The sequence below is a fragment of the Cimex lectularius genome, unplaced genomic scaffold, assembly GCF_000648675.2.
Source record: "Cimex lectularius strain Harlan isolate CLEC.00 unplaced genomic scaffold, Clec_2.1 scaffold4, whole genome shotgun sequence".
NCBI classification, from domain to species: Eukaryota; Metazoa; Arthropoda; class Insecta; order Hemiptera; family Cimicidae; genus Cimex; species Cimex lectularius.
The window spans coordinates 1,708,372-1,725,574 of record NW_019392723.1 but is presented as its reverse complement, the minus strand read 5'-3'; the positions used below and the strand labels follow the sequence as shown (position 1 = coordinate 1,725,574).

The 17,203-nt window shown below is 33.2% G+C and overlaps 2 protein-coding genes across 4 annotated transcripts; one reads left to right on the top strand and one right to left on the bottom strand.

The window, feature by feature from the left end:
• The first annotated feature begins 1,280 nt into the window (after window positions 1–1,280).
• Window positions 1,281–9,654, top strand: LOC106672477 (vesicle transport protein USE1). 3 transcript variants are annotated; one of them, XM_014403951.2, is made up of 7 exons: window positions 1,281–1,497; window positions 5,317–5,375; window positions 6,578–6,656; window positions 6,730–6,856; window positions 8,387–8,589; window positions 8,689–8,830; window positions 8,928–9,654. In XM_014403951.2, exons 1-7 carry the CDS (start codon window positions 1,399–1,401, stop codon window positions 8,975–8,977), a joined length of 759 nt encoding a protein of 252 aa, XP_014259437.1. In that variant the 5' UTR covers window positions 1,281–1,398; the 3' UTR covers window positions 8,978–9,654. The 3 variants fall into 3 exon arrangements, with proteins under 3 accessions (XP_014259437.1, XP_014259426.1, XP_014259447.1); XM_014403940.2 differs by lacking the exon at window positions 1,281–1,497 and adding an exon at window positions 2,501–3,199; XM_014403961.2 differs by lacking the exon at window positions 1,281–1,497 and adding an exon at window positions 4,164–4,404.
• LOC106672469 (low-density lipoprotein receptor-related protein 12-like) lies at window positions 9,226–15,534 on the bottom strand. The gene is made up of 8 exons (XM_014403932.2): window positions 15,379–15,534; window positions 15,244–15,303; window positions 15,010–15,172; window positions 12,923–13,149; window positions 12,734–12,853; window positions 12,398–12,525; window positions 12,181–12,332; window positions 9,226–11,405 (listed from the first exon to the last, which is right to left on the bottom strand). Exons 2-8 carry the CDS (start codon window positions 15,293–15,295, stop codon window positions 11,126–11,128), a joined length of 1,122 nt encoding a protein of 373 aa, XP_014259418.1. The 5' UTR covers window positions 15,296–15,303; window positions 15,379–15,534; the 3' UTR covers window positions 9,226–11,125.
• Between the last annotated feature and the right edge of the window lie 1,669 nt (window positions 15,535–17,203).

Below are 17,203 nucleotides of genomic sequence, written 5' to 3'. Positions count from 1 at the left end.
TTGAGTTGACTCATGCTTGTTTAAAGGAGTTTATAGGTTATAATGCTTTAAGTTCAGTTTCATTGACCAGATCATGATCTTAAAAGTTTCGAGTTTATTATTATTATTTTTACTCCCTTAGTTCTGTTCAGTTGACTCAATTCTTCTTTAAATGAGTTTATAGGTTATTGTGCTTTTCCAATTACTCACTTCAGTTTCCATGACCAGGTAATTTTCTTAAAAGTTCCTGGTTTATTGGTTTTTCCTTGATCCTTAGTTCATTTCAATTGACTCATTCCTTTTCTTAAATATTTTCTGACTTTTTCTACATGACCCATTGCCTTAGTTCCATTTAGTGGGCTCAATTCTTATCTGAAAGGATTAATTGCTTATAGTACTTTTTCTACTTAGTTCTACTCTCTTAAAGAGTAACTTGCTTTTTGTATTTTTCCTAGTCACTTAGTTCAGTTCAATTGAATCAATCCTTCTCCAAAGCAATGCTAAGTCATTTAATGTCGTTACTACATTTTTTCCCTTGGTTTTCTTTTTTCATCCTAGGTTATGCTTCCATTCAACAGTTACTTTGCATTCAGCTGAGTGGCTGATTCTTGCTCATCATTGCATAACCTTCAATTATGGTCATTATTGAATCATGATGCTTTCTCCGATGCAGTGATCGGTATGACCTATAACTTCTCTAAATTTAGACATCTCTAATTGAAGTAATGCCAGTCTTGGTGAGGGTGGTTGTTTTAGTTTACTTCCAGCATCTATAGGGTTTATCCACTGTTAGACCATGAGGAATGTCTTTTTAGTTTGCTATACATATCACCAAATTATAAGCTTTGTATAAATTAAAGAATAAAGATTTATAGTAGTACCGACACTCACTCTACTTGGGGTTTTGTCTGGAGTTAATAGTTAACCAAAGGTTATTTTTAATTTACAGTTTGTCACTTCAATCAATTTAAAAAATTATATGTTTCCATTTATAGATATTTTTCTTTAGTTATTGTGATTAAATTATTATAATGGCTGTCTTTATATATACTATTTTTATAAGACTATTATTTATTGTTTATGCTTTATATGAATTTATATAATGCAATTTTTTTTAGAGATTTTTTTATATGTGATAGTATTTCTTGTAAAATGTATATATTAGTACTTAGAATTTTGATTGTTAAATAAATAATTATTAAATTACAATTAATTATCGTGTATCTGTTATCTGTGAGTTCGATATAATCTCTTCTTTCGTTATCACTAATCCCTTCTCACGAGTAAGGTTGTGTATCGTGGTTTTGACGTTGGAGGTAACAAGACTGTTTCCACCTTGACATTTCTTTACCTTGACTATCCACTTGTTTTAGTTTCCTTTAAACTTTTTCACTTCTTGTCGATGATCTGGGCGTGAAAATGTGTTCTAGAGACGAAATAAATTTAAAACGACTTCTACAGAAATGCGAGCAAATGGCAAGAAACGTGAAATGTGAGGACGATTGGAGGTTCAGAAGTGTATGTATGAGTTTTCAGTTCGTCGGAAAACAGATTTAAACTTTTTTTTCTCCATTTATTATGGCGATAAGTGAGGGATAAAAATGGTAAAGAAAAGGGGAATTTTTTTTAGACAATTCACATCGTTTACCAGTTTTAGTACTCAATCCTACAATGTACAATATAATTAAAGAACACAATAGATAACAAGAACGTAAAACAGCACGAGGCAAGCAAAAACATTAAAAAAAATCATTACATTGGACAGTGAGACAGGCAACCAATTTAGTCTGCCTTGTGCACTGTTGCAACGTAGTGGTACTAAACTGTGGGGGACCGCAGTGGCTTAGTGGTTAGGGCGTCTGACTCGTATTTGCCATGCTTGCTTCCCTGGGTTCAAATCCCAGCCCATGGTTTTTTAATTGAAAATTGTTTGAAGGAAGTATTGCAAAATGGTTTTACCACCAGTAGTTGTACATTAAGTATATATATATCACGAGTTACTTTACTGTGTTTCTGTAGCCACATAAAACAAAACTACCCTATGTCCTGCCTTTGTGGAGCTTGCATTGGTCATTTCTCAGTGGTTAATGGCCAAAATTCCAATGTGAAGTGTGAAAGTGAAAATTAGGCGAATGACAATGCCAAGAGGGGGGTGACAAATAATGAATTCTCCTACATGTGAACGGAGAATAATATTGTCTAACTTTTTAGTGTAAAACATTTCTGGTTTGTTGCTGAGGTGTCTGTAAACTTCACATCACCTCAAGAGACAAAGGGACACTTGTGAATGAAGATATATATAATGGGTCAAAAAGTATTGGCACACTCCACATTTTTCTTAAATCTCAAAAATATACATTTTAATTGTTTGATATTAAATTTATTCAAAATCTAGCATCCAATTATTAATTTTTGGTGGCAATAAATTGAACAAATTAAAATAAGATAAAACTAATGATTAACAGTATGAATTTCAGTGGTCAAAAAAGTATTTGTTAAACAACGTTTTCTTTACACTTTAATATTTTGTTACCATACCATTTGCATCAATTATGGCCAGAGGTCTTTGGGGCATCAAGGATGCAGGGTTGAGGGTTATTTCAGATCCAATTAGATCCCATTCTTCTAATACAACAGTTTGTGAAGGAAATTTATTTTTTTGTTCTTTTAAGTCCAGCAAGTGTGGGATTTATATACAGTGATTGGGGTGGAGTTTTGATTTGTTCGGATCTTGTTATAAGATAAATGTGTCCCTGGTTACTTTGTTTTCACCACTGTTCGTAATACCTTCGATGAAACATAGGTTTCCATGCAGGCTCAGATTATAACGCTCCCGCCACCGTTTTTAACTATTTGCCTTACATGAATAATTTCACACTCAATACTGGTTTTCTCCATACATATTTGTAATTGTCAGAGCTGAAAATATTGTACTTGCTTTAATCTGAAAATATTATCTTTTTTAAAAACTTTGAAGGTTTGCTGCTGAGGTGTATGTAAACTTTCACAACACCTCAAGAGACAAAGGGACACTGTGAATGAAGATATATATATAATGGGTCAAAAAGTATTGGCACACTCCACGTTTTTCTTAAATCTCAAAAATATAAATAGTATAATAAATTTGGGTCCTCTTCCGATTATTCTTAATCTAATTATATTGATCAAAGAAAGGCACCATCGACTAACATTGGAAACAGAGGGGGCATTATTTTACAAGGTAATTTTGATATACAATTGCTACAATGCTAACAATTTGTATAAAATCACATAAAAATTTATTTTTAAAATTCTTCTTCTAAAATTTTTTAAAATACTTCACATTTAGATTTGTCTTTCTGCAGCAAGGGCATTAATTACTAAAGTCTGTATTTAAACAATTATTATTTTTTAATAGAGAACTTTTATTTTATTAACATATGATAGAAAAAATTGTGGTCCAATGCTACAAACCAAGTCAACAGTATCTGTATACAATGTTTAGTTCACTTTACAACCCAAAATTGCCTGGTAAGAAAATAAATTATAAAGTAAAGCAGTTCAGAAAATACAAAATTTGACATCGTTATATCCTTAGGTAAGGTGGGGTTTTATAAATAAAAAAAAAAATTGATGTATCTGTCTTTCCATACATTAAAGCAATGGTTTTTGCAAACTTGAGATTTTCTTGCAATTAACCTTCTATTCTTTGAACTCTGCCCTAATAATTAAAACTGTGAATTAATTCCTTACTGCCTGCACGCTGAAAGTTATGCTAGAAGTTGATGCAACCTCTCAAGCTACGCTAGAGCCAGAACTAGAATTTGTTTTTGCCACTATTTTGTGAATTCTTCTATTTTCTCTTTGAGAAAACTTTTGAGGCTGCCCAGAATGATGTTTGTTTAGGACTGAACCCATCTCATTGTTCTTCCACATGATGTTTCTAACTGAGCTGAAACTCATATCTAGTCGATTTGCAAGTTCACATTAACTCAATCCATGAGAACACAATTTAGCAACACAAATGCATAATGACACATAATTTGCCTCAAAGTCACTGGAACCGTGAGTGCAATGCCGACTGTGGCTTTTGGGGTGTTGTTAAACCTTCAAACACTTGATACTCTAATCTAAGCAGAAGCCTGAGCAGTGGCTCACAGGCTCATAAATGGACAACCATCTGCAAAGATAGGTCATGTCAATGAACAATGGAAACTGAGTGGGGAGATACAGGAAGATGCCATACTTGGCATGCCAACTGATGTCCCTACTCCAAAATATAACTTCAGCAACAAGTACAAGGTATTTATACCAGAATAGGAAGAGTGAGCCAAAAGAACACCTCTAAAGGGCAATTCGTACTTGCGTACGGCTCAAAAACTGATAAAGGCATGGGAACTGGAGACCTTGGGATGAATTCGAAGACCGAACTGACTTTAAACTTAGGTGAATATAATACAGGTTTCCAGTCTGAAATTATAGCAATTGAATACTGCATCAGAGAAATAAAAAGGCTAGGAACATTCAGAAAGATAGCCATTTTCTCTGACAATCTTAACAAACCAAGTCAAGTAGGTAGCCACTAACCTAGGTAACCACCTGGTTTATGCTCCCACTAATTGTTGTGTTCTTTAATTACCCAAAATTCCAGTTCTTTTTTAATGTGGCTATGGTTTTTCCCACATGACCTAGGACCAACTTTAGCCTTTGTAGATCCCATTTATATTTATTTATTTTTTGTAAGCAGTTCCAGAAAGGTTTTGAGTTGATCTCATAGTCTTGAAGAGCCTTTAGAGCTGCTTGGCTATTCGAAAGTATTATTATTGCACCCTTGATATGTTTGGTATTTATTTCATGTGCGCATGTATGTAGTAATTTGGCTTGAAAGATGCTTGTGGTTGGGCCAAAAACCATGTAGTGATCAAAGTTAGGCCTGTTTATGCCTTTACCATGTCCCATCTTTGAGCCATTTGCACACCATAGTAGGGCAACAAGTTTTTTTAAATTATTTATTTTTCCAATTAGCTATCTTTTTAATTATTATAATGAATAGTTTTTCAAAGTCTACATCGAATGGTTTAGATCTTGTTATCTAGCTTCAGGCTTTTTATGTTCCTCTCCTTAGTGTTGATAGTTCTCAGTTTGCTTGACTTAGCTTTTTGTTTTTGCTAGAAACCTTTTTTCCTTAGGCCTTCACAGTAACATATATTGTGGTTTCATCTTCTTGGCAGAACCTAGGCTATCTTTTGCCAGTCCCAATAGAATAATACCATTAATAATATATTTTTACTGATAATTACAGATAATTTTACCATTTAGGAATTTTGTGATTCTTAAAATTTATTGGTATTTTTACAGTATGTTACAGCTCTTGTCGATATGGCAGCAAATCTCAAGTCGAAATCACCTTCTCACCAGTAAGATATAGTTATACTTTACAATTTATTTACCAGTTATTTTGGCATAGTGCAATCCAAATTCTAAGTTTGGTGGTTCCCTATCCTTGCTGCTTTGGTTAGACAGAAGCGTTTTAACTTCTTGCTATCTTCTGTGGTGGTTTATAACCTGTTAAAAATTGTAGATGGTAAGAAGCCGAACAGCATCTGACAGAGCAAAACAGCAAAGATAGACCGAAATGACTAGAAATTACCAAACTACACTTTCACCCTTTTCCAGGTTTTTTCAAAGCTTCCAGCGTATTTTCATTTTTCAGTATGTGTGTAGTATTTAGTGACCGTTAATTAATGTTTATTTGTAGATCGTGAGATGCAGTTATGTGTGATGTAGGTTTAGAAAAACATTTTCTTTATTGTGCCAATGTTTTGATCTTCATTTAAATCATCTTCAGGGCGTGGGATTTACAAACATTGTTTACATTATACAAATACATGTAAGATATAAAAATTAGTTTGTACAGTGATATACACAATATGGAAATTTTAGGTTTAATCAAAGTATTTCTACTCACTCAAAGTGTATTTTCAAAGTGCAGGTGTATGTTGCGTGTTGAGAGTGTTAGTGAGATATAATTTTTTTTGTTTATATGTTTGATTTTGAAAGAGTGGGGGAGGAAGTAGGGATGGAAATTCATTTTGCTATGAGGAATCGGCTTCTTTGAGGTGGAAGGGGCCAACAATGGGAAAAGGGGGTAATGATTTGTCATTTAGTTTAGTTATCTTTACAGGATTATTACAGATGGGATTATTAGGGAAAGGAAGTATAAATTGCTAGGGATTTAGACTATGTGTGCCCTGAAGATGATCTAAATAAAGATCAAAACGTTGGCACAATAAAGAAAATGTTTTTTTAAACTTACATCACACATGACCACATCGCACAATCTCCAAATAATCGTTTATCTACACATTCATTTAATAAACCAGATCTGCTTTATTACATCCTTCTACATCATTGCAGATTTTCAGCTGATCCAAATGTCTATTAATCTGAATATTAGCGGGACTCCATTATATAATTATATTCATGAATTATATTTAATTAAAGATGTTCTTAACTTAAAATGTGATGTTAATTTTTTCTTTTGATGAAAACTGTTAGATTTGTAATTACATAGGGATTATTCTATTAAATGTATCACTTGTTTTTGTGTTACTTTCAGAAAATCATTATTCGACGAAACAAATCAATATCAACAGCGAATAGATTTTCTAAAAGGGCTACTAAATGTGTACAGAGCTGTAAGAACTTTTAATAATCAAAATCATAAGTTCCAACATATATTTAAACTCATACTGTAATAAATTTTAACAGGAAACCCCACTTGCTAAATCCTTGGCAATGCAAGTAGCATCTAAAGGAAATAGTTTTAAAGAATCCCACGAAATATATCATGCGTTGAATGAGGATGTCGGTGAAAAAGTCAGAGAAGAACTGTTTGGTACGTACTTTACTGTGTTACAATTTTGTCTTTTTGATATATATTTGTATATTAAAAACAAAATATTTCAAAATTTTACTATAAGTTGAATATTTATAGTTGCATTTTTTCTCCGGGGGTCACTGGTAACTATAGTCTCCCTAATTTTTACTAACGACCTAAATGACTCTTCTTTATTTTGAACCACTGAAAAGTGATTATTTTTAAGGTAGTTGAACACTACAAGATTACTCTTCACTAATTTCTCTAGGTCTCTAGGTGTTATATTTCCAAGTGACTGTACCATTTCCCTGCTAATGTTTTGTTGTGAAGGACATGCTCTAATGTCTCTTATTAAAATAGAGTTAATACTCTCTAATTTATGGAAAGATGAGAAAGAGGTAGAATTTTGTTTTCCTGATTGCGATGTAGGAACTTGATTGTTTTTCACTATGTGAATTCATTGAGTATGTAGGCCACTTTAGGATTATGGACACTTTAGGTTAGTACATGTTCTAATAGTAGATGATGGGTTTTCTCACTGAAGATGGCGCAATGTCAAAACACATTTGAATAACTCAAACAAAAAACCCACAAGTGAAAACGGGGCTAGTAGTGCCCGTGTGCCGGTTCAACACATCTTCTGTTTTATGGCAGACCCCACAGGATTCTGTCTCAGTTTTTAATTTTTTTTTCTAAAGTGGTAATTGGACAGTGAACAATATAAAGGCCTATTAATTATGTTAATTTTGCCTCTAGGAGAAGATGAGAGAGGTAGAATTTTGTGTTCCTGGTTGAGATGTAGTGGAACTTCTTTGATTATTTTGCACTTTCTGAATTTATTCAGTGTATAGCTCCATTTAGGCTTAGGGATTGGATAGTGTAAGATTCAGGGTTAGGTTAGGAACAGGTTGGGTTGGTTAGGTTAGGATATGTTCTAATGTCTCTTCTGTTTTATGGCAGACTCGGAAGAATTCTGTCTCAGTTTTTGCTATTTTTTAAGATAGTAATTAACTGGGCTATGATCAATATAAAAGCCTATTAGTTTCTTAATTCTTGTCTGCTGAAAGAGCAGTAGAATTTTGTTTTCCTGGTTGAAATTTGAGAAACTCTTTTATTGGCACGTTGTGAATTCATCCAGTGTGTGGTCATTTTTTCTCCTTCCATTGTTTTGTTTCTGTTTCAAAGGGCTGCTCCCGTTTTTGTTAGTTTGTCAGCCTGTTCAATCCCTTCAATCTACTTATGTCCTGGCACCCCATCAAAATCACCATTTTTCCCAGGAGTTGAACAACCATTAGGGGTTAGGCATTCCCAGACCAGACATGAAGGCTGATGAATCTAAAGCGTGGGCTCTGCTAGGCCTTCTTAAAATTTACATCTATGTACCTTTTAATTACTTTTTGTGCACAAAGTTCTATTGCATGGATTTTAGCTTGAAAAATTGACGATTTAGGGTTTAGAGGTTTGATTCAAATTCCAATCAAACCTTTTATTGTTTGGGAGATTTTTTCTAACAAAAATAGTTTAGTTAATAGTATTATTTTTTACCAGAAAACACTCCTCGAAGAAGGAAGTTGCTCTTGAGCGATTCGGAGGATAGCATCATCAAAGAGGATGATCCAAATGAACTTGATGAACTGTTAAAACACCATCATAATATGCAGGAGAAAATTGCCGAGAATATGCTGTCGCTAGCGAAAAACATTAAAGAACAGTCAATAATGGCTGGGAAAATATTGAAGAATGACTCAGAGGCAAGTGACAATTTTTATTTCCTTATTAATTTACCAAAATAATTAATTTCTTAATATATAATGATAAAAATAAGAATAATAAAAATGTATTGTTTTCAGAATGTTGAAAAATCTCTTAATCTTGCCAATAAGAACATTACTGACTTGAAAGTACATTCAGACAATCTTCATGAAAACACGAGGAGTAGCTGGCACTGTTGGTCTTGGATACTACTTGTTGTCGTTACAATTATGTTTATAAGTAAATATTTATTTATTATATTACTTAACTATACACCTTGTTCTATTTCACTTCTTATGTCATAAATTTTTATTTACATGCACCATTATTTTTTTAGACACAGTACTGTTAATGAAGATGCTAAAAAAGTCCAATAGGAATGAGTGAAATGTTGATTTCTTTTGCAAAGATGGATGAAATGGGTTTACCAGAGAATGTCTTCTGCACTGGGAACTATGGCTTTTTTCATACACTTGAAACATCTGACGTTATTTAAGTGAGCAAAAAATTATTTTGTGGGATTGCTCAGTCTGCGGTGCAGTGAATATGTAATTTTGTTGTTTCCAATCATTACTGGTCTGTCTACCCGTGTTGTTTTGGATTTTCAAACTTATTTCATCTTGTGTGTTCAGTAGTATACCAAACACTGAGGATGACGAGATGCCAAAATGTGTCTGACAGACCTAGATTATCAGTGATGGTCCAATTACAAGACATATTGATGTACACATATTTAAAACTTTTATAATGTCAGTAATATTTCGGAACTAAGTACAATGAAACAGAATGCAAATTATTTGAATTAAGTTATATTTATGTATGTTATATTTTTTTATGTTTAATTTTCATTTCATGTGTTTTAATGCCAATTAAGTATGTTTTCTTTGTCTGTTAGAGTCCTATTTATATTTCAATGAGCTGATTCCTTCGAGGAATGAGACATGATTGAAAATTTCCTTAAGCCTTGTGTTGTTCTTATACATTCTTATTTATAGGTTCCTCTTTCCTGAGTTGTTCAGCACAAAAATTAAGCTTGTAAATCTCAAGATAAATGATAAATTATTTTTAAAATGTTATTTATACTAGCATCCCTTTGATTTGACTCCTGAGTAGTTTAGTGCCAGAATTAAGCTCATAAATATCAAAAAAAGCAAAAACCATAAAAATTCATAATTTGTGGATCTTATATTTTTACCCTCCTTAGTTGATCAGCACAAGAATTAAAATTATAAACCACTTTTTTTTCTCCTTAGCGGAAAAAATTGTAAAACACAAAACAAATAATAAGAACAAAAAACAGATTTTGAAAATATCATTTACATTTGCTTCTTTTAGATTGGACTCTCCTGAATAGATTAGTGCCAGAATTAAACCTGTAATTATCAAAATAAGAGAGAAAAAAATCATATTTTGTGTCTCATATTGGGTCTCATAGATTTCAAGCCTTCTGAGTCGATCAGCACAATAATTAAACTCATAAACTTCAAAATAAGTGAGAAAAACGTGAAAATAAACAAAACTTGTTTATACTTGCTTTTACTAAGTAAAACCATCTTCAAAAAGGAACGCACTGACTGCATATTTGTATTTATTTATTATTATTAAAATATGACTATATTAACTAGCTTTAAGCTTCTTTTGATACAGTAGACTTGCCTTATACTTGTTCAATTGCTCAGTTTGGACATCTATCGGTAGAACATAGAACAGAATCACTCACAGTTAACCAGGGAGTAGGACAAGGATGTTTACTTAGTCCACTCCTATTACTGTCACCCAATCTGTATACAGCCATCTGATGTACAGTGATTCTTTTTTAAATAATAATACAATTGAGAAAAACATTTATTCTTGCAATTTTTTGTATCAACTAAAATAAAATCAATGAATAACAGTGGTATTAAAAAATAATTCTCAACATGTGTCAGTATAATTGTCAATGAAACTGACTAGCTAAGAACTCACTTTAAAATTTTAAAGCCTTACTAGTGAATGCATAGTCATGTGAGCACGTGCACACTCAAATTATTATAATACAATTTCAAAATTAATACTTAATTTACAAAAATTAGCACATTGAAGTAAAAATTTGAGCAAAATAAAAAGAAATATATTAATGCATATTCAATATAATTCATTTACATTTATGTACAAACGAAGATGAACAATAACAATGTAATAACATTTATTTTACACAAGATATTGGATATATTATATCCTTTTATACATATTCTGTATAAAACAAAAATATTCATATTAAAACAAAACATATTTAACAACGTTTGGCTAACTTTTCTCTTTGGTTAATAATTTTTAAATATATTTCACTCTCCAATTGCTACAATAAATAGAACGTACACAATCAAATCATGATCACTTAATTTGGTTGAAAATAACACGTTTATACATACATACATACATACACACACACACACACACACACACACACACACACACAATCGCACACATACACACACAAATTATCCTAATTACATCATAACATTAAAATTACTTTTAGGAATCGATATTTAAATTTTAAGTACCCAGAATTGTACTATCATCATTGGAAAGGTAAGAGGATGAGGTGATGCTACCACGACTTGGAGAGCTTTGATTCGAAGTGTCAGTACTAGGTGGTGGTGTCGGTGGTTTAAGCCTATGGCATCGCGACCTTGATCGTCTAATATTGGGCTCTATTTCGATACCAGTCAGCCCAACGTCGGTCTGTCCAACAGCAACTGAATACGCAGGTGGTGGCTCACGATGGAAAAATTCATCATCAATCAAAGCAGGCAGTGAAATTGAATTCGTAAAGCTGAAAATATACACAAATTAAAAAACTTAAAAATGAAAGACAAATTTAAAGAGCCAAATTGTAACTTGTAAAAAAAAAAAAAAAAAAATGGCTGGGGCTGAATACATATTTTTTTTGTACGACTATTTTTGCATTACCTGGGTGAGAACATGAGATGGGCTATTTAGATTAGGTTAGGATAATAGTTAGGTTAGGTATGGTTCAGTTAGAGCAGGTAAGGGTTATGGACATGTGGTAGGGTTAGAGTTAGCTAGGAACATTGACTGTGGCTGTTGATTATGTGTCAACTCTCCTCCCTTCTTTCCAAGAGCAGGTATCAAATGTGTTGATTTGGCACTTGTAATTTTTAATCTTAAATCGGTTCAGCACAGGCCCAAAGTCAACATGTTAGAATCAGGGTGAGGTTAGGTTCAGTAGGGTTAGGATTAGGGTGAGGTAAGACTAGGGACGGGTTAAGGTTAGGTTAGGGATAGATCAAGTTAATTAGGGTTCAGGTTATAAGCAGTTTAAGGATAGAGATGGGCTAGCATTAGGTTCAGGGTTAGGTTAAGAACAGGTTGGATTGGTTAGGGTATAGAATAGTTACGTTAGGTCGATTTAGGAATGATTATGTTAGTTGGGTAAGGCTTATTGTTAGGTTAAGTAGGTTAGGGTTAAGGTTAGGGTTTGGGATGAGTTAGATGGTTAGATGACATATCCATGATTAAATATTTATAGTTTTCAAAAATTTTCTGCTGAAGGTTACTGCCAAGAGCTCTACAATTTAAACAAGAACCTTAGCCTTGCTGAAACATGGGGTGGTAGTGGAATTCGATATGTTGCTGCTTCATTTCTTATAGTGTACAGTCGAAGGGCACACATGACAGCTATTACAAGCATAAGACCACAGAATAAACATCCCATAATAGTAGCACTGATAACAGAATTCTGCAAAAAAAAAAAAAAAAAAGTGTAAATATGTTTTTAATTGTGTTAAAATTTTTTAAACTCACTCTAATGCAGTTTTCTTCATCAGAATTATCTCCACAGTCATCATTACCATCGCACCACAGAGTGGCATGTAAACATTTTGCATTGTTACATGGTTTCATACCCAAATATGTTCTTTCACAATCCAAGCCTGAACACGTTTAAACAAACAAGACTAAAGACATTGGTATTTTTCAATGATAAATACTAATTTTTTAAAAATAAACATTAAAAATTATTAATTAAAATCTTGAATGTATATATATTTTAATTGTAATTTTTTATGCAGTAGTTTAACTTGAGTTTCCTTGATTTATTTATGTTTTATTTTTTTAAAGCCTACAAGGAACATTATTAACCTTGACATTGCAGTTCATCAGATTTATCAGGGCAATGTGCTATTCCATCGCAACACACAGATTTTGGAAGGCAAGTTCCATCGAGACAATGAAAGTCGTTTGTCTCACAAACAGTTCTCACTAAAAAATTCAAACATTTTAATGTATTATTAAATAGAAATGCATAAAATAATAAATTATAACATTTACCAATAACATAAGACAAGTTGAACCCCCTTGACAATGATTTTGTGTCTGACGATTTAAATTCTATAATGGCCTGATCTTTAACAAGATTCAACGGACTGGTGGGAGAATAATTGCCACAGAAATTTGCATAAGCATTGGAACCGTTTGTCGGCAATGATAAATAATTTGATGTGCAACAAGGAAGTTCTGTACAATTTTTGTCTTCTTCTATGTCAAAATCAGTAAATCTAAAAATATATATATATATAAATTATTAAGTTGTTATCACTAGACAATCAGCTGTACTAGAGAACGAGTAACCAAACAAATTGTAATAGTGAAAAACAGTCGTTACAACACAATTATAGCAAATGAAGGTAAATGAAATGTAAAATAGGCTGTATTAAATAAAAAAGTCTTTGGTGTTATAAAATAACCTCGCATACATTATTTTTCAAGATAATCTCCTCCTTGGTAAATAAGTACCACTTTCTTCTGCAAAGCAACTGAAAGCTCCTGGTATACACACTTTTAGACCGCTCCCACAACTTATTACAACTCGTTCTGCCATTTCAGTTTATGTCAGATGTCAATTGCATTCAAGAAAGCATTCTCTTTTACAATGTTCAAAATTATATTTGATATACCCTCGTATTTTTAAATTGTCATTTTAAAAAAGGCACACAATTGTGAATAAAAATTTTGTAAAAATGTTAGTAAAGAATGATAACTAAACAACCAGATAACCATATAAACTCAAGTGAATAAACAAACTGAGCACATAAATGGAATTAAAAGATAAAAGAATGATCTAATTACAATATATCTGTGGTTGCATGTGCATATGTGGGTTCAAGAAACAAATATCCCTAAAAGAGAAACAGTGCGATAGAATAATAAGCAACAGCATGAATTTTACATGTAGATAGAAGTGTCTCTCATGCTTTAGTATTTTGTTTGCGTTTATTTCAAAAGTTAACAGAGCAAAATACTTATCAGACATTCTCAGAATGAAACGAAACTTGCTGCCAACAAGCTGAAAAGTAGGACATATGAGTCCCATATAAGGGAATTGAAACCAGGACTACTATAAGACCAAAACAAAAATCTGAAGCTCTAAAGACGTTGGTTTATTTTAGTTACAACATCGAGTAGAAATTTTACACTGTGAGATAACATGTTTTTAAAAATAACCAAGTATATGAATCTTATTTGACCCACTGTTCAATCGATTTACTCTCAGGCTCTGTGACGTTTCATTTGGTTTGGTCGTTTCTAATCATTCTGATCTGCCTATACTAGTTTTAGTATATCAGACACTGGGGTTCCTAATCCAGCCGGACAAATCGAATGAGGATTAGGCAGCCCTGAATAATCAGAAACGAACTACAGGGTCATCACTTTGCAAACCTCAACTAGATATCTCACAACTGTAGATCAAGAAAAAAATTCTTGTAACAAAGGTGTCACAGAACAGTTTGTACTAATTTACAATTCCAATTATGTATTAAAAAAAATCTCATGGCCACAATGGAATTGAACCCAGGACAATCAGAGGCTTCAACGATCTTGGTTTATCTTAGTCCCAACATGGAGTATAAATTGTTACACCCAATCGTTTGTTTCCATCACTTATAACTTGTGTATCGACATGTGAGATTTTCGCCAGGCTCTGTGACATAATGATGTTTGGTCATTTCTGATCATTTTGGCCTACCTGTCTCGCTGTTTTGGTCTGTCACACCCCAATTCTGTCTACTTTTCACCTGACAACCAGAGCCAACATAAAAAGCGAACTAGACGAGAATAGAGCTCAAGAAATGTATACAATTTGTTGTTGAAAAATGTCTGACAGATTTAGTGAAAACTGAACTTTACTTGATCAGCCAATTCTCGTTGGTTTATGTTTTGTTCAAATAAATTTCAGCTTTGAGCCTTCTTCAATGAGGACCTGTGAGTGAAATGTAAGCTAGTGAGAATAAATTGACTAAATTAGCATCCGTCAGTTCAACGTACTGACGGCCAACTCGCTTTCACCGACTGAAGAATATCAATCAAAACCGCTGAAAATCATGATCGAACAATCAAGAAAATATTACGGATCTTACATGATGGTGAGGTGAGACTTGGGAGGCAAAAGTATCGTCCAAGTACAGTTGACATGAGGAGGATACGGTCTAGGATAGTGCGGGCTGTGAATCGATCCTTTCTGGTGAAGGATGTGGTCATCGCCACAAATGTTCGTTCGTTTCCCATTTACCTGAACTAGTCCTGGAATTTAATGTTTTCATCAATTATAACAAGAGCTTAAATCGTAATCTTATAAAGTGTACAAATCAAACCTGCTATCGTAATGAACGCAACAAGGACAGAGTTCTTCGTACAATGGACCATATCAATACCTGAAATGAATTAATTTGGTTTAATTGTCAGAAAAAGGCAATTAGGACCTTTGCCAAATTATTATTCGTAATTACCATTAAAAAGCCGAATCAATTTCTAAAAAAGGACCCAAACGGTTTGAACGGGAAAAAGGATTGGATCATTTTACGTACTGTCACATCCGTAAAACAAAAACAATAACAAAAGGCCTGAGGAAAGTTGCTGTTCCAACTTCCAATCGGTTGCTCAACTTCGTTCTTGGCCAACAGGTTCTTCAAAAACGAAATTTACCCCGTTTTGACAACAAATTCCCCCCTTTTTTAAAAAATACAAACCTAAACTCTGTTTTCACAAACTCTGAGTTCTTTAATTGAAAAATAAAAACCCCATTTCAAATAATCAAATAAAAAGTTTATGTATTAAAGAAAATTTGAATGAAAAGAACATCAGGAGGAGCACATGTCTTTTACCTTCATTTCAAAGTTTAAACTTAAAAATATATGACAAAAGTCTATTTAATTGTTCAAAATTCAAATCAATTTTGTTTAATATTAATGAAAATATAGTTTCAAAATAAATCTGAGATTCACTGATGTTCGATTCACTGAAATGTTAGTCCACTCATCATCAGTGCCCGGATAATATGTATACAATATATAGTATACAATATGAAATAAAAATGCCATATAGTATGCGATAAAAAAACCTATAAAATGCCATACAGTATACACTATAAAACCCCCCAAATATGCCAAGTAGATGTAGATTTATTAATTGGGGTGTGTTGTGTATTGTGCCCTTTGAGAGTATTATCCACTGTTCTGTGCTTATAGCACTCCTGTGTCATTGTTCATCAAGGGAGTTGATTATTCCGCCTGGTTTCAGTGCTTGATTTTCTTCTACAGTTTCATTATACAACCTAAAACACTTCCTCCTGTGGGTAAATGTAGTGCTAGTTTTTAGGTGTCTCCATTGCAAAATCTGTACGTGTTGTGTTATTCAAATCTTTTTGTTTTTCTGTACTGCTACTTGAAGGTTCAGAGTGCTTCATCTGTGTGGGGGTTGATTTCCCAGGTAGCAGCTGCTTCATTTCTTGGGCTTGGGAAAATAGTCTCCCTTTTTTGTTCTATGGATAAGTCTGGTTGTTTGTCTCCATTTTTATTTATTTGTGAAGTGGTGTTATCTTTTTTCTTGGGGTTTCTTCCTTATATGAATGAATTAATGAAGTTAGGGAACCAAACGGTCTCTCTGATGTCGCCCAATATTACAGGCTCATTCAAGACAGCCTTTAACCATGGCTGCAATGAGTCATTCGGCACATGTTGAGTCAACACCTTTGATTGGGGTAGATGTTTTCTTTCTAGCCCAAAATTGTGTATGGGAGTGAGATAGTGGATGCTGAAAGGAGATAGGATTGAGGGAGTGTTTATTGATAGGAGTCGTTTAGTGAGGGATGGTTAAGGAGTTTGAATACCTCCCTTTAAAGGTATATAGGCCACCCCTTTAGCCTACTCACACTAGACCATGTCGGCAACAGTCAGGTGGTGAACTGTCCTGTCAGGCCTAGCAACGAGCATTTCCAAGGGTTCACTACTAGAAAAATATACTCAAATATGCACTAAAAATTCCTCAAATATGCCATATGAAAGCAATAAAAAACACAAATACACCAAATGATATGTACTGAAACCACCTCAGATATGTCATATTTTATAATGTTCAGTATTGAGCTTTCACAATCCATGAAAGCCTCTTAAAACTGCGCTGTTCTTACTGTGAATTTTTATGTTTCTTGTAAAACATCATCAGAGAATGTTTTGCAAAGGTGTTAACCGAAATATTTACTTCGTCTTTAATTGGTTCTATACACTTGTACCTTTTCAGATCATCTGGCAAGAGTGAAAAATTAATGACGATGAA